This window comes from Abramis brama (genome assembly GCF_963993115.1).
Source record: "Abramis brama genome assembly, chromosome: 20".
In the NCBI taxonomy this organism is placed as follows: domain Eukaryota; kingdom Metazoa; phylum Chordata; class Actinopteri; order Cypriniformes; family Leuciscidae; genus Abramis; species Abramis brama.
Window position 1 is genome coordinate 15682224 of NC_139982.1, and position 21993 is coordinate 15704216.

The window sequence follows — 21993 nt, forward strand, 5'->3', positions numbered from 1 at the left end:
GTCTTCATCCTTTGGTGTCAGTTTTACCGTATCAATACCAGTGCGAGTCTTCATCCTTTGTCGTCAGTTTTACCGTATCAATACCAGTGCGAGTCTTCATCCTTTGGTGTCAGTTTTACCGTATCAATACCAGTGCGAGTCTTCATCCTTTGTCGTCAGTTTTACCGTATCAATACCAGTGCGAGTCTTCATCCTTTGTCATCAGTTTTACCGTATCAATACCAGTGCGAGTCTTCATCCTTTGTCGTCAGTTTTACCGTATCAATACCAGTGCGAGTCTTCATCCTTTGACGTCAGTTTTACCGTATCAATACCAGTGCGAGTCTTCATCCTTTGGTGTCAGTTTTACCGTATCAATACCAGTGCGAGTCTTCATCCTTTGTCATCAGTTTTACCGTATCAATACCAGTGCGAGTCTTCATCCTTTGACGTCAGTTTTACCGTACCAATACCAGTGCGAGTCTTCATCCTTTGGCGTCGGTTTTACCGTATCAATACCAGTGCGAGTCTTCATTCTTTAGAAGTTCATACAAAGAGGATTTATTTTTCACAGCATAGAAAACAGCGTCTTCTCGACAACACAGACCAAACTCTTCAGGTCTCAGCTACAACTACAGTGTCTAATGGTGGATCAAAGTAGACGTTGTTCATGACAGTGAATACCAATGAAGACCATATCTGGCATAATGCAAATTTGCAACAAACATTTGTAAATAAGTTGAGGAAGTGAGACTGGAATCGCTGACAACTTGTTTCGGCAGGTCAGAATCGATTTCTTCTTTTGGGAGACAATACCTTTGTTTGTCGTTCACTTCTGTCTTTAAAACTTTGCAGTCCTTTCTTAAAAAAGCATAATAGGAGCACTTTACTTTTTTTTTAAAATCTAATTCAATGCATTATAATAGTACAGCAATTCGGACATAATCCAAGGGAGGAAATTTTCTTAATCAGGCTAATCAAATCAAAGGACTGTCAGCATGTAGTTTTGTTTCTTTGCAAGTCTTTAAACAATTGTCTACTTGCTGTTTCAGGGTTAAAAAAAGTGCAAAACTATGTAACTACACTATAAAACTGACAGCTTGAATGCTTTTGCTTGATTGCCAAGTCTGAAAACACATTCAAGCACTCATCATAACAGTCCGGTAGAAGGCCCAGTCTCCAGCTGTGCTCTCACAAACACATCTCCATCCAGTGCCAAGGTCCTACTCATCGCAAAACAAGCACATGCAAGCAAAAACACTTGCATGATCGTACATTGTGTTTGATTGCCACAAAGCCAGCTCGCACACATCATTGATTATACATCATCTGACCACTAAATGCGCTTTGATGTGGTCACCATGGTTTTGGATCCTCTGACTTCTTTTCAATTACTGGTGCTAGTCTTCAACCTGAACTGTGAGTCAGTGATTTCTTCATTGCAGCAGTTGACCGTTTCCACATGCACAACGTTCATTCAAAAACAGCCATCGGGGATAGATGGCACGTTAAATGAAACGTGAACTTCAGACTAAACACTAATCGTTAATCATTACAGTTCTTCTGCGACTCCACGAGGTGACACCTCTACAGTTCATCTTGTCGACATCAGCGCCAGTGTGGGCATAAAAAATCTAATCTGAGTCTCCCCAAGTGGGAACAGAACTGTCATGCACTCCCAATTAGGAGAAAGAAAATATGCTTCACTGCACAAAAATCCCACAATAACCCCGATTTCAGATCCAGTTCGTCTCTGCCCCCTACCCCAGTTTCAAGTGCAGACGTTGACTTTGAAGTCATGAGTCAGTGGCATGCTTTAAGTTCGTAGAAAACCCATGCGGTGCCCACCCTGTCTCCAATGGCATGGAGGAAGGATGCCAATTTTGCCACAATGACTCCTTTTTTGATGCTGCCAGTCAAATCATGTGGAAATAATTAAGAGCGTACGATGTTGGGTTGGTTCAAACAGGATAACATATAATTCAAAAATACATTAAAAATGCATTTCATACATAAATTGACTTGAATACAACTCTTCTATGTTGAGCATGTTTTTAATTTCTAAATTAAAATTCATTTTGATAATTTTGGTGAAAAAGTGAAAAAAATCAGGGTGATACAACTCTCTTATCATAATTAAGAAAAAGCCTCATTAAAAGAATGAAATTCTTGAGAAGAATAAGTAGTTTGTTACTCTCTGGAGGAAAAAAAAACTGTTTCACTACTTATGAACATTTGGGAAAAAAAAATGCTAAATCACAGTCAAGTAGTATGGGCAAAATATAAACATTAAAAAAAAAATGTTTTATGAAAATACCAGGTTAGTCCAGGTTGTAAATGTGGTACGGCTTCCAAAAATTGTAATGGTATTTGTGAATTAATTTATGCTGTTTTTAAAAAATATATATATACTTTTTAGCTTGAAAATACATTTGAAAATGTTCTGGGATATAATGAAGTGTACACTCACATGTATTCAAGATGTAAGGAAAATATGTCATTACTTTTTCATTGATTGCTACACAACAGTTCATTTTTAGAGTCATTAAATATTTTGCTTTTTTGAAAATGGTATAAAAGTATTTCAAAACCATATTAAACCAACATGAAAACAAAAAGTTAATTTCCTTTTTGCATGTGTTTTAAAGATTTTTCCTTTTCTTTATCATGGATATTCTTGTATGTCATTAACCCATATACTCTGGTAAACAAAGAATAGCATGAGAACAACTGAAGGATGGCCCAGCAGGTCTTAAACACAAACACATGCACAAGTACAGAGATATGCACATAAAGTTATTGGAAACAAGAGTAATTCACAGCTGAGGGACATCTTTTAAAACTTCCCCTTTTTCATTCCATCACTTATCTGAACCAGAAAACTGCAGACACACACAGGAGGCACCAACTTGGATACTTTCTCATGCAGACAATCATAAAACCATCAAAATAAAGTTCACCGCTCGCTGAGAATTCATATGCCATTTTGAAACCATCCGTCAGGCCTCATAAAATTAAAAAAATGCACTTTTTCCACATTAAAAAATGCATTTTGGGGATTTATCCATTGAATGATACTTGTCAAAGCAAACACGACTACAACAGCAGAAATTTTAAAACTGCAAGTGAGGATTGTTTGTATGCTCAGCTGTGCAACTTAACACAATGAGAATTTTATGATGCTGGGAGGACGTCTGCAATCGCGTAGCAATGAAAGCTCGTTCTCATCGGTTGACTTCCGGCCTCGCAACTGTTCTCAAGACGACTCTCCACTCCACCGCTGATCAGGAGAGCATGAGGACGTGGTTCCAACATAATCAAATAAAGTAAAGCTAATTCAAAGCACACATCACATTGGAGACGCACACTTTGGCTCTTGAAGTCATCCAACAGTTACTACAGGTCTTGCAGAATTGTTTATGAGGCTTATGTGTCACTAATCTTGGCCTCAAAAAGGTAAAATCCAAAGCAAAAAACAGTCATGATGTCACAACGTGTATTCCGAGTTAAACCGGTGTGTTCGCATGAGGTCTGCTGACTTTGACAGAAATGAAAGGGCTCGTTTGAGACATTAGTAATCAGTGTTCTGTTTGTCATTAGTGAGTAAATCAAACTCTCAGAGGAAACGGCTGGAAATAACCAAGCCAGTTCAGGGCTTGACATTAAGCCTTGTTATGTTGTTGTAAATCGGTCATTCGCTTGTCTGAGTAAGTAAATCGGTCATTGGCTTGTCCAGAAATAAATATTTCCTGTTTTGTGTGTAAATGTATTTATTCTGAAGCAATATTCGGTTTCACTTTATTTTGATGGTCCCTTTAACACATTCTGTTGACTATAAGTAACGTTGCACCTACATGTCTACTAACTCTCATTAGAGTGTTAGTTAAGTATTAATAGACTGGTAGGGTTAGGGTTAGATTAAGTTGTAGTTGCAAAATTACTTATAGTCAGTAGAGTGTCTGTTGGAGGACCATCACAATAAAGTGTTTGCAGATATTAAGCAGACAGTCTACTGATACTCCAATGAAAGTTAGTTGACATATAGTTGCAAAGTTACTTATAGTCAACAGCACGTTCAAAAGGGACCATCAAAATAAAGTGTTACCCAATATTCTCATCAGTGTTCTATCAGCTCTTACTTACTTAAATCAGCATATTTGTGATATTTCTCCCCTTAAAGTGATTTCCAGGGCATTTTTTCTTATAAATTAATAATGAATGTGTTGTCTTTCATGTGAAATTCTTAAATTTGTTCAATAAATTCAATTAGAATAATAAGACACTATAAGGCTGTTACAAATCAACTGAAATCCATCTTTCCACAGCAGAAGCAACACTGAAACTGCATCTAAAGTGGCATTTAGATGTATTTACACAGACTGTTTAATACAGCTCAGAGGTGGCATGAATGTATTTAAACTGAAAAATTACAACTGCATAATGTTATGAGATTAATCTTTTACATAATTCTTAAATGAACAAATATGAAATTGTGGCAAATATACAATGATACTTCTAAATAGGAAACTAAACTGCCAGTAGGTTTAGTTATTGAGTCATTCACTCATCCGATTCGTTCAAACGGCTGAGTCATTCAAGAATGAAGTCTTTATGAATGGGTCATTGAATCATTGACTCACCCGATCCATTCAAAAACACTGAATCACTTAGTAACTAAACATCACTGTGTGTTGCTCGGAGATGGCAGCTGTTCTGCTATGGATTTGTTTGGAATAATTTTTGTTGGCTAAATACAGTCAGTATTTAGTCAGTTGTGTTAGTCACTAATTGTGTAAGTCAGTATTGTATCCACTTAATATTAACTATGTTGTTTATTGAACAGCTGTATAAAATTGATGGCACATTTGCAAATGTGCTGGTATAAATCCACTTGTCTCGGACAAGAGTTAATGTTGAGCACCGCATTTGTTTGCCTTCTCGTTAATGACTGGATTAAATTAACGTTAAAAGGTATTTGAAACTGAAATAGATAATGCCCCTTTCTCAAGGGTCTTCATGAGCTAACATACCCTTGTGTCCAGCCTTGTTTCTTTCGAAATCAGCCAAACTTCAAATCTGCTATCTCTATACAGGCGAGCTGCCAAACAAAGGGTTTAAAAATTGGCAGAGCGAGTCAGGATCTGCTGTCAGCTTGGGTTGTTGGGACTAAAAACTAGCAGGAAAAAAAGGACCCAGAATAAATCTTTCTCTAATGTAGTAATGCTTTCAGCAGCAGAGTAGAACAGCAAACACATTGAGGAACTGGAGCAAAGACAACGAGGAACAAAACAACAGCAGCTTAATGCAAAAAACATTTAGTTTGGGACCTCTTCGATACATAACAACCAACTGTGCAAACATGCCATTGCTCCAAAGATCCATTTTTCTTTATTGGCTTTCCAGTGTCTACTTCTGTGCATACGAATCTTAACTAGCTATAAATGATGAATTCATTCAAAATCATGAATTCCCCTGAAAAGAGTATGAAATTGGTTAAGCTGTAACATTAAGCTTGATTAAAACTGGATGCTTCTTTACAACTGGATATGCAGGTCGCAAACAATTTTGGATGAAGAAATTTTTTTTTTATTTTTTTTTTTGCACAGTTCAATAAGCTGTGTTATGAAAGAGGTGAGCTTCCCAGCAACATGTACAGTTCCCTCATACCCTCAAGAGTTGACGAGAAAAAAAAGTCTCTCTGGAAAGGTAAACACTTCCGCCCAATTTCTACATGATTCCAACAACTTGCATCTGGAGCGGGCCAGACCTAAGCCAGGACAGATGTGACGGCCTAACTGTTCTGAGAGAGAGAGACAGACGGAAAGAAAGACGACCGACAGGACGTTGGACAAACTGAGTGAACTCCTAAAATCATCTGAGAGTCCTACATCACTTCTGCTGCAAAACCTCCCACAGACCGACAAATGAACTTAATAATAATAAAAAACAGTTGCACATTAAAGATAGGTCTAAATTTGTATCCAAAATTTGTTTATTTTACCCCAACAATGAACACTATCTAATGAGGACATCTGCAGTCAAATGAGCTTAAATACTAATTCCTGTTACATGAGTACGTATTTGCTACATTATGAAAAAGTCTCCACACAAACAAGACAGTCTTATGAGATACAGCATTTGGCTTGTATGGATGGTGCCATAGCTAATGTTTCTTAATCATCAAATTGTCTTTTTATTTCATAAATTGAAAAATTCAAATTTGGAGGGCTGCCATCATCAACCGTATTGTATCCACACAAATTTAACATAGCCTTGAGCCTGGAAGCAGATATAATTTCTAATGGATATGCAGTTCCAAATAATTAAACATTGCATTACATCACTAATGTTGAAACAGTGCAGGGTTTAGCTTAATCATCACCAAATTAGTTTGAAAGGAAACTCAAAAGGAAAGATATTTGGAATGAAACTCAGGGCAAGGAAGCTTGGGGCAGGAAGAAGATTCAAGGGCAGGAACAAAGTTCAGAAGGAAGATTAGGAAGTTTGAAAGGAAAGTAATAATGTTTGGAAGGAAGCTCAAAAAGAAGGATGCTTCGGAGGAAACTAAGGGGGCAAAAAAGAAGCTCAGAGGGAAGGAAGCTTCATGGCCAAGAAGGGAGATCAGCTTAGAAGGTAAAAAGGAAGGAAGTTTGGAGGTATGGAGGTTCGGAAAGGAAGATTAGGAAGTTTGGGAACAGGAAGGAAGGATTCTCTGAAGGAAACTCAAGAGGCAAGAAAAGCAGCATGGAGGGAAGGAAGCTTTGAAGAAAGGAAGACAAGGAAGTTTGGGAGGAAGCTCAAAATGAAGGATGCTCGGAAGAAATCTCAGGCAGCAGAAAAGTAACTCAGAGGGACGGAAGCTTGGCGGGCAGAAAGGATGATCAGTAGAAAGGCGAGGAAGCTTAGAAGGAAGGAAGGTCAGGGAGCTTGGAAGATAGCTTGAAATGGAGGTAAGGAAATTTGGAAGGAAGAAGTAAAGCTAGGAAGAAACAAGACTTGGAAGAAACAAAGGATGCTCAGATAGAAGCTTGAAAGTCAGGAAGCAAGCTCAGAAAAAAAGGATGCTGAAACAGAAGCATGAATGAAGCTCGGAAAGAAGGTATTGTTTTACAGTTTCTCTCCTGTAACTAATGGTTCAAATTAGAGATTCAAAATGAGCCTCATTGTATAACATTGTACAAGTATGACTTCCATGGCCGGATTGGTTGACAACCAACTTAAGCTGCAATTTTAGTAAGCTTCAAATCCTAAAACTCACTAAATCAGTAACATCAACCTTAAATATGACCCCTGTGGCAGATTGAGATACTACTCCTCTTGCCAAAGCAATATTTTACAGTGTATCCAAAGCAAGGGATTAAACAGACCCTGCACAATTCATACGACAGACACACATCTATAAGATTCCTGATTCAAAGAGCAGACGGAATCACATAAATAACAATTTTACAACAAATTTAACAACATGCAGATAAGCCGAGCTACAAAGCTTGTTCTTGGGAACAAAGAAATAAAGCTTGCTTTAGTGTTGGTGTCAAAGTGTCACGTCTTTTTTTTTTTGTGTGTGTCGTCTTCATTATGTTTCTAATTATACTGCAGAATTGACAGGCTATGGTGAATCACTCCATATGTTGTAAACTTGTGAATTATCTGACCTTGGAACAACCTCTGTGAGGAGACGCACAGTCCAGTCCCGCCTCCAAAACTTCTGTTTTTCCTCAACGTTTTCAATGTTTCCAATGAAAAGCATCTCAGAGCAACATAAATTCTGATGACTTGATGATTTTATTGCCACTTGCTCATCAGACGTTTTTCATTGCATCCAACTAGCGGTAAAACAAAAGGTGAAACGCTCACAAAGATGATTCCTTGTGTCACAAGCGTTAATGAGGAAAGTCAAGCCATGTGACTTGTGTACATACCAGTGTACACCGACAACAAATCTTGTATCAGCTCCATGAGAACTTCTCTCCATTGGATTACCAAGGGATTTTCTTGTGAATATTTGCGAGAAGACCTTTGTATCCCTGCCATGACCACATTAGCTTCCAGAACTCGCTAAAAGCCTTGGACCATTTTATTTAACATATTTTGTTTTATATCTTGGGGGAAAACATTGTTCCAATGGAGGTAAAAAGGGTAAATTCATTTAGGAGTCTGAATTGGGACTAAAGCCCCAAGGTTGTGACAACAACCTTGAATCCTAGAGAATTAAGATCCTACAGCAGGTACTTAATGGATGTGAGCTCTGCACACATCTGGTTTCAATACTGAGATAGAGGAAACTTGAAGTTCTGGATTGCAAATGGGTATAATTTCATACATACCAATATAAATATACACACATTTACAGAGGGAAAAAGTTACATCAATTGAACACACAGATGCAGCTTATGAATGATATTTAAACTCCTGAGCTCATTTTTGTCTTGTCCAAATTCAATAAAACAACAAATCCAAAAAAGCAGATTAGAAACAGATCACAGTAGTCTTTCCTTACTCTTTTTACATTTGTTTGAATTTGCAGACTTAGAATAAGTCTTTACTGGGTCTGTTTCTGGTGCAGTCTGAATTTGCAGTGCACTCTTTCAGATGTGCAAATAGTGCTGAAAGTCTATAGGTAAATGAAGCAGGTTTCTTTCAAAACATTGCTCTGTTTGCTTGAGAGGCCTGACATGTCAACTTCAGACTCTTTCAGGCCTGACTTTCATTTGGTGTAGCATTTGGTGCTGCATTTTTATCAGCTAGCAGGGATACAAAATTGCTTCAAGGTACCAAGATACACATTTCCAAATCTAATTTGGAGTCAGAATCTTAAACTATGCTTAGCTATGCCTAAACTATGCAGTTTAATTGCTATTTATGTGCATTTTATGTTTAAAAATGTTAAATTTTAGTGAAAAAAAGCATTTTTAATCATTTAGCCTTTATTCAGAAGCCATAAAAATACAAAAGTGCTCGGTGCATACCAAAAAAAAAAAAAATGCACAGCGCAAAACCGAAACATTTCTTGTATAAAACTGTTAAAATTATCAATGCATTTAACTTGGATGAGGACAAATTCCGAGTATAGGTTGCCATACTTGGCCTTCACATCACTTTTTTTTTGGTTGCTCACTTTACATGTCAGTCAGACAGACTGTTCCTCTCTAAATGAAGGGGTTTTGGTTGCAAATAGCCTCTGTGAGACTATAGACTCACAAGCTACTGAGATAGAACCACACTGCTACAGCGCTGTGCATTTCTCTATTGTGCTTGCAGAAAGCTCCTGAATAATTCAGCACTGAAGGGGCTTCACAATCTGAACATCTAGTAATGCACCAAAAGGAGCTAAATCATCTCTCCCTTCCTACTTCTAAACTGGTCAAGGAAGTGTCTTGCAGCACCGTACAGAACCCCAACTATGTGCACCATCTCCCTGTGGAAGTAGAAGTAAATAAAGAACTCTTGTTGATAGAAAACACAAGGACCGAGAAGCTTCAGTAATAAACATCTGCAATGTCTGGTCTGAAGAATTTGCGAGCACAATGTGGAACTAACCAATTGTACCAAGTAAAAACAAAATCTCCTTCTTCTCACCCTCTTTTCGCTCTCTTCCCTTAGCTTTCAATCTGTGCCTCTATTAGATGTGGGGGTCAGATCAGAGGGCAGGAGAGGGGGCATCAGATAAGAGCATCCTAAGAGGTCGTTGACTGATTTAGCACACCGTTAACACTCCTTCACTTTCTCTCATGAAAGACTTTCATGTGCCGACTGACTGTGCGTGTTTGTTTTAGATAGTGGAAGGGGGATAAATGATAAGGCATGCTGTTATAGACCGACAGCCTGTAAATCTTGGGCTCTTCCCCTTTACGGCAAAGAGAACATGGCGGGCAGATGGGGATGTAAAAACTTGAATACAATTCAGATACTCTTCTTAACCAGGCGAATCCCTTAGTAAGTAAGGAACTTCACACTGCTCTTTTTACGAGAAGGTCAGTACAGACTGTCTTTAAAGCTCAAAATAGAAAGAAAAACACCATGAAAGTTTCCAAGTTTCTATGTGAGTGTTGTATTACAAATGTATTAAATGTTTCATTTAGGTTCCACTACAATAGTATATAAACTGAGAAAGTCTAGTAGACTGATTTTAGCATTTGAGGTATAAATGATGATTATTGAGTTTCCAGTAAGAGATTCCTGCCAGACCTGTTTTTTCTATTGTAAGTTAAATGAGTCAGATTACTGAGACTCTCACCTTTTGTCTTTAATGGCTCTTGGAGCCCGAGCCCCAGCCCCAGTCGTTGAATAGTTAGGCTGATTGGATTATCATCTATGCGTTTGAATAGGTATGCTGATTGGATTAGGATTGGTAACACTCTGGAGTCTAGGACGGGTTCCTAAACCTGTATACTTCATTTACATGCTTTGTTCAACCTCAATATAAATCCCTCTCCCTAAATGTATATAAATTGCAAGGCAACGTTCCTTAGACTAGACTGTTGGATGACCTGCAGCTACGCACAGAGAGTTCTCAATAAAAGAATAACTTCTGTTTGAACACGATCCCAGCGTCTCCTGGTCTCTGCTTTGACGAAGGAAAGTAAATATTCTCTAATGTTTACTGTTAGACGTGTTGCATCAGGTTTGATGTCAATGACGTCCAAACTTAAAAAAAAAACAAAAAATCTACAAAAGAAAGTCAAACGGATTTGGAAAGACATCAGGCTGTATAAACAATGTCAGAATTTTCCTTTTTGGGTGAACAATTCCAAGACATTCTGAAATAATGCCAAAAAATATTAATTACCTCGCCAAAAATGGATCCATATGCACAACAGACGCTGTCCTGTATGCTTAACTGTACTCTTTTTGTCCTGATTCAAATCCTTCTTCTGAACTGTGACCCGAATCCAAATTGGAGTCATGGTACACCATTATGATTACTATACATCAAACCCTAGTCCATGAAACCATCTTAATTAGGCTGTGTGGCAACGTATCTCTCACGGAGGAGCTTCGGAAGCATAAAAGGAGGAGCAATGACAGTGAAGGACAAGAAAGGACCAGGCCTGTCTTAGGGTTAATGACATTTTCTTTCGCTCTTTTTTCTCTTCCTTTTAAGTGAGTTTAGACACAGATAGACATTGTCTTATCCATATTAGAAAGTATGTTGTCCACACGTACTTTGTCTATGTGCAAACTTTGGCACTGGGGACTGAATGCCCCCTTATATCTATGATCATCTGGGCTCCTTTTACACTATGGGCAATATGCCAGGAATAATTTAAAGAAAGGAAAACAAGGCAAACATTTTCTCATTGCTACTGTACAGATGAAAACTATCATCATAATGAGGTATGTTATGGGTGCATGAGTGTGTGTAAAAAGATAGAGCTGAGAAACAGGCTAGAAAAAAACTGTGCTGATAAAACAGCAATTGGATCACAATTTCATTTTCTGAAAAAAAGTGTGCAGCTTTTGCAGACTATGTTCATCCACAATGCTAAATGTTGTTATATGGTTGCTAAGATTGGGGTTATTATAGTTTACTAAAACTAAAACCATTGTTGTATTACAAATTTATTAAATGTTTAATTTAGGTTCCAATACAATAGTATATAAACTGAGAAAGTTCTGTACACTGTGTTTTACATTTTGAGGCATAGATTATGAGATTCAAAGAAGATTAAAGGGTTAGTTCACCCAAAAATGAAAATTCGGTCAGTAATTACTCACCCTCATGTTGTTCCAACCCCATAAGACCTTTGTTCATCTTCAGGACACAAATTAAGATATTTTTGATTACATCTGAGAGCTGGATCACTCCTCCATAGGCTTCTAAGGCATTATAACTTGCTGGTCCAGAAAATGTATTAAAGACGTTAATATAGTCCAAGTGACTACAGTGGCTCAATCTTAAGTTTATAAAGCGACGAGAATACTTTTTGTGCGCAAAAACCCTTCAAAAAATTACTTTATTCCACTATTCATTTCCTTTTCTCTGGGCCTCGAGTTTTTTCACGTAGTGTTTTAGCGCAGCGCGTCTGTGTTGCACGTCACCACGTAGGCTCACTATTGGCCGACGCTGGTCATGTGTGTGATGCGTGTGACGTACAACACAGACGTGCTAGCAGCCAGCAAGTTATAACGTCTTTAGAAGCCTATGGAGGAGTGATCCAGCTCTCAGATTTAATAAAAAATATCTTAATTTGTGTTCCGAAGATGAACGAAGGTCTTACGGGGTTGGAACAACATGAGGGTGAGTAATTACTGACAGAATTTTCATTTTTGGGTGAACTAACCCTTTAAGTCAAGCAACCCAGGTGTCTGACATTAACCTTTCGTCTTTATGCACCTCCTGAACAGTGTCATTGTCCCAAGTTAAGCTTTGATAATGTGAAGGTATGGGTGATACTGTCAGGCTGATTGGATTAGCATCTATGCATTTGAATGACACGGTTATGCTGATGAGATCAGGGTTGGGGAAATTTCGGTAACGAGCTGACTCATGTACTTAATTTACATGCTTTGTTCAGAGTGTCTCCACCTCAATGTAAATCCCTCCCCCTTGAAATGTATATAAACTACAATGTCTACTGCCCTAGTTAGACTTGATGACTGCAGCTACGACAGCTCGTGTTCTCAATAAAGAATCCTGCTGAAGAAATAATCAAGTCTCCTGGTCTCTGCTTTGATGAAGGAAAAGTTTCCAACACCATACAAATATTTTCGTTTTCAATGTTTACTGAAATAACTAAATAACTAAAACTGAAATAAAACTGAAAAAAGCTATACAGACATAAAAGAAATATAATAACAATGACAAAAACAACAGAATTACTAAAAGGAAAATGGAAAAACATGAAAAAATAATTCAAAATGGACTCATGGACGCACCAGTCTCTCAATACAAGGTGGTGTCACATGTTAGTAAGGAAGATAACAAACCATCTTCCGAGCGTAATTCCCGCTCATTTGTAGGGTCTGCTTGACACTCACACATTTGATTTGGCTTCCTGACAAAACTGAGAGTGCTGGAACACATTCACACTCACATACACCAATTTGGCATTTCCAATCCACCTAACCTGCATGTCTTTGGACTGTGGGGGGAAAGTGGAGGAAACCAACGCTGACATGGGGAGAACATGCAAACTCTACACAGAAAGGACTGGCTCAAACCGGGGACCTTCTTTCTATGAGGCGACTAGGCTTGGGCGATATGCTCCATTTTCATATCGTCTTATCGTCAGCCTGTGAGATCGGCGATACACGATATTATCGTGAGGGGGGCGGGGCTTACTTATTTGATTATTAACTTGCTTATTTACTCATCAATTTGCTTGTTTTATTACTTCGTTTTAAATATGAGAATTTTTTTCCATTTTGCTAGCAAAGGTGGAGTGTTTATTAATAGGTTATTTCCCGGTATAGTGAGGTAAAAAAAGATCCTAATCATTCTTGTATCTGACTCAGAGTATTTCAACATGTCAGCGGGAAATTTACGGACACACATTATCCTCTCGCCGTTACAGATGCAGCATTTTGCCTGTAGGCTACTTCTGCACGAGATGAGAACACGTTTTAATTTCTTGGGTCAAAAAAAAGTGTTGGAGTCTGCGATATATGTCCTCCTACCAGTGCTCTCTCTGTCTGGATGCACTTCACTTATGCGCACCGCACTTCAATAAGCCCAAATAACGCGGGTTTTAAATGCCGGGAGAAATCAGAGGCAAAAATCTAAAAGTCGATCGGTTAGGCTACTTAAACCTATGACTTGACTCTGATAAAGGAAAACGGGTTAATGCGTTTACATGACCACATGCATTGTCTGTTTATTCAGCATAATCGAGTTAATAACGTGCATGTAAACGCGCTCATTCCCTGAAAATGAAATCAGAAACGGACTGAGCTTTCACTGCATTAACGGCGCGTTCTCTCAGAGACGACGGTGGATATAACGGTAGGCTACAGCAACTATCAATTTACTGGCTTAATATTTCTCTTGTGGACTTACATTATTGACAGTGAAAAAATTTGAAGAATATTTCTTGTTAAACAAGTTTGAAGTTGCTTGTGATTTTCACAGATGGCAGAGTTTCACAGATATGCTTCGTGAACTAAAGACTTTTATTAGGCCTATAGGCGGCCTATATAATTTTATTGATATTATTATAATTAATATTTTGAAATTGTATTGTTTTTAGTGTTATTAGTGTCATTAAATATTTTGTTAATGTGCTATATAAACAAAATACTGACGAACAACGATGCCGCGTCTTCATCTTGGCTCTGTATAAGAATGATGCGTCTGTTAAAACAAGCACTCTTGACAATTTGTGAATGGATCACCTTGCAATTAAATTTCGTTGTGGGATTTAGTTTTTTTAGTCTGTTTTAAAAACATTTTCTTTGAGGAGTCCTCATACGCGCGCGTCGGTGATGTCGCAAGTGTGGTTATGTGGTGATGTCGTTATGAATTTAGGCAAGGCAAATATCATTGTAGTTCCTAATTAATTTAATAACTATACTAGCTTCATAATAATAATAATAATAATAATGATTTAATACATTAATGGGAAAACGAGCCAATTATCGTATTGATATCGTCAAAGGCATCTGCCATCGGCGATATCTCTGTCTATCGTCGATACACGATACTATCGTCTATCGGCACAACCCTAGAGGCGACAGTGTTACCCATTGAGCCACTGCCACCCCAAGGAAGATAACAAACATGGATCCAAAATTTTGAAGCTGAGTTTGTTTGTGTGTGTGAAATGAGCTCATTTCAACATGAGTCTCTGTTGCTTTTTAGCCCTGTTTGATCTAAAGACCCTCTTTGATGTGATGGAACTGAGCTGAGAAACAGGAAGTGCACACTGTCCCAAACATTATATTCTCAGAACAAACCAAAGAACGAGAGAGGACACAAAAAGACTGTCACATGGACACGGACCAATAAATGGAAGAGGCTACCTACATTTACCTGGCCATCTTGCCCAACATGCACTTGGTGGATCTGTAGGTTGCCCTGCAAGAGAGGAAAAACATAAACATATTCAAAGTTCAGCAATTGAATGAGGTAAATTAGTGTCCCATGTTTTTGTTTTTTTTAAGCATTTAGGGTCTTTTCCGCTTTTTTAGAACGGACACTGTAAAAGTGTAGTGCATATTTACATAGAAAAACAATGTAAAAACGTGTTCTGGGTGAACAAATAACTTTTTGTTGTGATAATTATTAAATACAGCTTATCTAACATAAAATTAACTAGCATGAAAGTAGCATCAAATGTATGTATCCTCATGCTTAAAATAGTCATTTTGGTCTATCCTTCTCAACTGTGCCCAACAACTCAATAGACCATGCCATATTTTTGACAAAATCAGTTGAATTTATATGTAACTAATTTGTAATTAAACTTTTTTTAAAAATAAAAACTAATTTTAAGCATCAAAATTGTAGTATTTAGCTGTTCCGTAACTGTTACCATGTGATTTTCCATCATTATAAAATTAAAGGCACACTATGCAGTTTCCGTTTTTCTCAAACAGCGACCCCTAGAGTCGCTGTGGAGTACTTGTATTTAACGTTACTGTCATAAATACCACTCACGCAGAGCCGTCTCTGCACTCTTCCGACCACGCTTTCTTCGTTTTCGTTTTCTTTCTCAGACATGATTCACGTCTGAAATGCGTGCTAGTGTCTTCCACAGAGGCTGCTTCATATGTTGTTGATGTATGTGACGTCGTGCCGTAAAGCAAGTTGTGATTTTTGCGAGATTTGGCGGGGTGCCAACTCTCAAACTTGCATTGCTGGTTTTGCCAGCGGCGCATCCCCCCATTTGGCCCCAGTTTAGCTAGGCCCAACTGTGAGCTAATTTTTACGCTATTAATTTTGATAATTTTGTTTAAAAAAAAATTCTTCTAGAAAATAAGGAACCAAAGTTTGGTAACAGGGTTGAAAATATTGCAAACTGAAACAGCTCATGAATATTTCGTTTCACCACCAGAGGCTGATGATTAACATCTTTGAAGTTTTTTACTGACCATTTGTTGAAAAGGAAAACCGAGAAAAAAGAAAAAAATGTAGACCTTGTTTTGTATCTTATACATGAAAAGTATCAGTAACACAACACAGATTTTTTTAAATCAGTGATAAAATTACTACACAGCAAAGTTTCAATCATGTTCTCCATCTGACTCACACACACCTGACAAATATCTGGATAAAGGGAAATGGTCTTACGACGGCTCATTTCCTTTACAAACTTTCTCAGATAAATGGTTTTGATGAGGCGGGCCAAATGTATTACAAAGACGGTCTTTGTGAGTGGAGGTTGGATGAAGTGGCACGCTGTTGCTAAGCTCTGGACTCAAAAACAAACAATATCACTGGGAATATACCAAAAACATGAGCACTGAAGTCTATGGTCATCATCAATTTTTTGTAAACGAGGGCAGGAAACACTCTACAATTTTTTTTCTCTTGCTCTCAGGGTGATGGATGGATTTGATCAAAACATTGTTTACATATTTGCGGATACATTTAAATAATCCTGTTCAAATCTAGGACACTGAGTACAAATCAAGAGCCTTTGAAATCAGGGCTTAGGGAGATTTCTAAGCCAAAGATCATACTAAAATTGGTAGCTCAGAAATAATTATGGATTGGTGCTGAGGTTTGATGGTTCAATCCCCTGAGACCTTCATTTAGTAACCACAAATGAGGGGTGGAGTGACTCAGAGGAAGAAGAACGAATGTGTGAAGGAAAAACAAGAAACCTAAAGGAAATGATGTGTACCTCGCTGTCCTGTGTGATCTGCACCTGTTCCCCCTGTGGCACCTGGGCGATGTGGAGGTGTCCCTGCGGTATCTATGAACATTGAAACAAATTTCATTTCCAATCAAGCTGTTGTCAAATAATTATATTTGACAGTTAAAAGTGTGACAATATTATTCAACTGTGTGCATTTATGTGTATATATATACACACACTTTATGGACTTGGGACACCTGACCATTACACCAACAGGAACTTTAATCGCATCGCATTTTAGCAAATACATAAACATTAATATGGAGTTGTTCCCACCCTTTGCAGCTGAGCTATTACAGCTTCCACTCTTCTGGGAAGGCTTTATACAAGGCTTTTGAGTGTTCCCTGCAGGAATTTTTTCCCATTCATCCAGTAGAGCATTTTTTAGGTCAGGCCTTGACATTGGAGAAGAAGGCCTGGCTTGCAATCTCAGTTCCAGTGCATCCCAAATAGGGCTGTGCATCGATACAGATTCCTAATTCGATTCCGATTCGCAAGATCTCAATTCGATTCGATTCTTAATATGGAATCAGTGAATAATTTTCACTGGCCCCTGCACAAAAAGTAATAAATGAATAATATAGTTTTAGTTTTTGACCCATGTATCCTTGGGGACTCTCAGGGATGAAATTGCATGAACTGACTTATTGCAAGGGTGGCATCCAATCACAGTGCCATGCTTGAATTCATTGAGCTCTTCAGAATGACCTTTTTTTTCTTCTTTTTTTTCACAAATGTTTGTAAATGCAGACTGCATGGCTAGGTGCTGGATTTTATACAACTGTGGCAAACACCTAATTTTCCAACAATCCCAAAGTAATTATGTTTTCTAATAACAATCATGACAAAATGAGTGCTGTCTTTAAAGTTAAGTTATTGTAACACTAAATGTATCATGGGTAACCCTGGAATACTTCTGTCTCATGTTGCTTGCTAGTTCATCATTGCGGTATGGAAACAATGCATTTTTCCACAATTAACGTGATGTGTTCCCAAACATTTGATATTATTGGTTTTGTTAATCAGTTTTTTTCCGCCACTGCTTTCCCAAAAAGTGCATTAAAAAGTCTAATTTAGGAAAGTTTATAACAAGCAACACAAGCGATCATTCAAAACCTAAAAAGAGCGTGTCATTGTTTGCCGTATCTGACAGGCTTAAATTATCGATTATGTGCGAGTGACAAAAACTGAACATTTGTGAAGCCAAAGGGCTTGACAAAAACTGACCATTGAGTGGTTGCTTCTGAGAGTACAACTATTATGGTTCAGTTCAGGGAGATGTTACACAAACAACAGATGACAGATCCGTTCTTGAGTCCGCAGAAGCCAAGAACTCCTCCGCAGATTTAACTCTCTTGATTGTACATTGTGTATTCAGAGTTTTGATTGTGCTGTCACAATGCATGCGGATTATATTTCAGATGGTGTGTAGGGGTGGAGATGACCTCATGCAGCTGTGAAAGTCAGAGATCATGTTTAGGTTCTCGAAAGAGGCCGCATGATCGGGCAGAGCGGAAATTCTGCTGCTAAAGCTCCATTAAATGCTTGCAGGGGATTGGCTTTTCCACAGAGTATTTGCACTCAAGCACACAGAGTTCAGGGAGACCCAGACCTTCTTCCAAAAAGATGTTTGAGTGTGTTTATTTGTTTGTCTGCGCAGCTGACACAGGTTTGAAATGAACGGGTATATATGTATTACGTTACAAGATGTGTGGTCTTGCAAATGCGTGAATTAAGCCAGATATTTGTGTTTTGTGAAGAAAAGTGGTGGTTGTCCATGCAAAATTTGGCAACCCTGGCAGTGGTTGCAAGGTTGCTAGGGTGATCTGGGTGGTTGCTATGGCATTTTTACTGGCCTAAGTCAAAAGAGTCCGCCCCAACTCAAGGTATATAGCCTTTTTTTTAAGGCTAAGTACCTTAAAGGGATAGTTCACTCAAAGATAAAATTTCTGTCATTACTCACCCTTATGTCGTTCCAAACCCATAAGACCTTTGTTCATCTTCGTAACACAAATTAAGATATTTTTGATAAAATCCGAGACGTTAGAACGAAGGTCTTACAGGTTTGAAATGACATGAGGGTGAGTAATTAATGACAGACATTTCATTTTGGGGGAACTAACCCTTTAAACTGTGCTCACATTGTAAAGGTATTAAGGCGAGACACTACAGGTGAATAGGATAAAATTGTTAACTTACAGATATCACCATCAAACTTTACCAGTTGATTACTCACATGAATAGGAGAAAAAAATGCATTGCAAGTTTTCTGTAATTTTATTTTTAAATATGCTAATGAGGCTATATCTAATTAAATATGCGTTAATTTGCATATATTTTGAAGTGACGAATCTGAACATTGAAAAAAACAAGGTTCAAAATTATTTTTGCATTTTGTTGATATATTCAATGAAAAGACATTACCAGAGGGGATTATGAATATCCCCTTTTGTTACCCTGTAAATCAGAAAATACTGCCAATAGCCTTAAAAAATTGATTTCCGCCCTATTTTTAGGCATAAAATGTCATATAAATCAGGCCAAGAATGATATATCAACAAATCCCTCTGGACAAACCTTCACAATATAGTTAGGAATATGACTGTAAAGTTTGGTGTATGTAGGTGCTACAGAAGCGGAAAATCGTCACTAGGAGTGTGAGAAAAAACTCATTTTGAGAAAACGGCCTTTAAAGATTTTTATGGCAAAATTCCACTAATTTCTATTGAAAGCCATGAATTACAGACAAAACATGCTTTAGGTCCAAGTAAAATCCATGTATCACACTGTTTAACATCCAAAACTCATTATTGCTTCATCCATCACTGATCATAACATCCAAAACAACACATCAACAGTCCATCACACAGGTGGAATGGAAAAACTAAATATATCACAGTCCCTCAGGCAGAGACATATTTAGCTGTCAATGGAGCTGCTGTACCCTCTCCTAGGAGAACTTCCAGCTTCTTGTCTGGTGCTAACTTTAGGAAGTTTTATTCTTTTGGCTATTTGTCCAAGGTGTAAATCACTTAGTGAAGATACTTTTTCCCAGTGGAGGAGGAAGTGCATCTCTGTCTGTCCCAGTTGGTGGTCACTGAGCCTGTATTTAGTCAGGATCCGTCTCTTCTTCTCTGACAGTGTGCAGATACTCTGTCAAATAACAATTTAATCTACTTTGTTTGCTTTCTCCAATGTTCTAAATATTGATATTTTGAATGATTCATAATTAGTTTTGTTCTGCTGAGTTGGTTTGAAGGGAGCCTGGTTGGTTAGCTTCACCATCAGCTGACTGAGGGGACTGTTTTCAGGATTTGGCTCGTGGGTTTTAAGTGCTTTGAAATGTAATGTGTCTTTTTGACTTACATTTAGATGTGTTCAAAATGTTACAGCTTGTTCGTAACGCATCGACACACTATGTCAGGGTTACTCATTATGCGGCTCGCCAAGCTTTAATTTGTGGCTCGCATGGCTGTAAAAATACGGCGATATCACGCAGACAGTCACTACAGATATTTCTTAAAAACATTAAAAATAAGTAGGGCTATAACATAACACATTACAAACTCAAAGTGTCAGCTCTCTTACAAATAATTTCGATCGGATTGAAAGAGGTGGTTTATCGAGAGAACATGTAAACACTTGATCGATTGAGAACCGAAACTGAAAGGACGACGTACGGCTCTCCTACTGACAGTGCGGCTCTCATGAAAAAATAGTGAAGACCCATGCACTATGTGATGGCATTTCATCATCTTTTGTCTTCGTTGGTAATCCCTTGTGTCTTCTAGCTAATAACAACTGTTTTCGGCTTCTCTGAGAGAATTTTACACGCATATCTTTCCACATTTTGAACTACCGCGGAAATGTCAGAGCGCGTCACGTGATGATTCTGAACGAATCACGTTGTCAGAAATTGGCATCAGCCAATGAGATTGCGCATTTCGAGTTAAATCACCTGTTTTACTTTCATGATTTGTTGCTGATAGACAGGAAATTACCGTATTTGGATCCGACAGCATTGCAAAGGAGAGAGAGAGCTTTCTAACGGTGTGTGATGACGGTGCACCAGACAGTGATCGCGGAGCAGCGGGATGATTTAGAACGCCAACTTTTGATGAATTTAGGCGAAATCTGCACACTCAAACAGACAAAGTGTAGTAAAATAAAGACCTAAATGTGTATTTTGGACTTTTTTTCAGCACAAGTCTGAAAGAATACATGTTATTGAAGACAAATAACCCAAAATCTCAAAATTGAGCAGTGAAAAAAAAACCCGATGTTTTTGCCTGCCGTGTCTCGCCTTAAAATAATTATTATAAAATAATAAAATTAAATAATTATTAAGTACATAGTCATATACTTGTCAATGCTATATTAATTATAATTGAAAAAAATAACTTAATTGTATTAATAATGGCATTTTAGCTGAACTTCATGGATGGAAGGATGGATGGATGGATGGATGGATGGATGGATGGATGGAAGGATGGATGGAAGGATGGATGGATGGATGGATGGATGGATGGATGGATGTTTAATATATATTTTCGTGTGGGTTGGCCTTTTGGATTACGACATAACTATACTCACAACTTGCACTTGTCCGTCTTCTCCAATACGGTGGATCTGCACTTGTTGTGTGGCTCCAGCCAGAGCGTAGTGCAAGGCCTGCTGGGTAGAGGTCTCGAGAGCCGACGTCTCAGCGGCCGAGACTCCATCTGTTCGAGGACACACATAAACAAGTTTATAACACAGTCCAACTATGTGGGTCAAACCAGAAAGTAGAGAGACTGGGTCAAATTGTGTCAAACAACTGGTTTCAATAACAGAAGATGTTCAACTGTAACTGCCAAACACACACACACGCTTAAGTGAGATGAAGATAAGAGAGAGAGAGAGAGAGAGAGAGAGAGAGAGAGAGAGAGAGAGAGAGAGAGAGAGAGAGAGAGAGAGAGAGAGAGATCACAGTCTGTTCCACGTCATGGCGAATCTTGTATTTCGGTGTTATCAGACAAACGCTTTTTGGCATACACATATTCTGCTGAATTTGTACAAATGTGAAATGTGCAAACCCAAACAAATGTAGAAGAGAACACATGATAAACAGGGTTCTCACAGACGGAGAGATGCGAAAGAGTTCACATACACACACCCTGAACTTGAGGAAAATCCCTTCCGACTGCTCTTGGATGTGATCCAGTGCATCTGC

At 38.2% G+C, this 21993-nt stretch overlaps 1 protein-coding gene across 2 annotated transcripts in view; it reads right to left on the reverse strand.

The window, feature by feature from the left end:
• The window catches only part of banp (BTG3 associated nuclear protein), a 53403-nt gene that overhangs the window by 14386 nt on the left and 17024 nt on the right, over nt 1-21993 (reverse strand). Inside the window, exons 9-11 of one of the 2 annotated variants that reach the window (XM_084094100.1) lie at nt 21375-21502; nt 16767-16838; nt 14951-14995 (exon numbers count right to left, since the gene is read on the reverse strand). In XM_084094100.1, coding sequence (XP_083950226.1) covers nt 14951-14995; nt 16767-16838; nt 21375-21502 — 245 coding nt within the window. Of the gene's footprint in view, nt 1-14944; nt 14996-16766; nt 16839-21374; nt 21503-21993 lie in introns of both variants that reach the window. The other variant, XM_084094099.1, reaches the window with a different exon arrangement.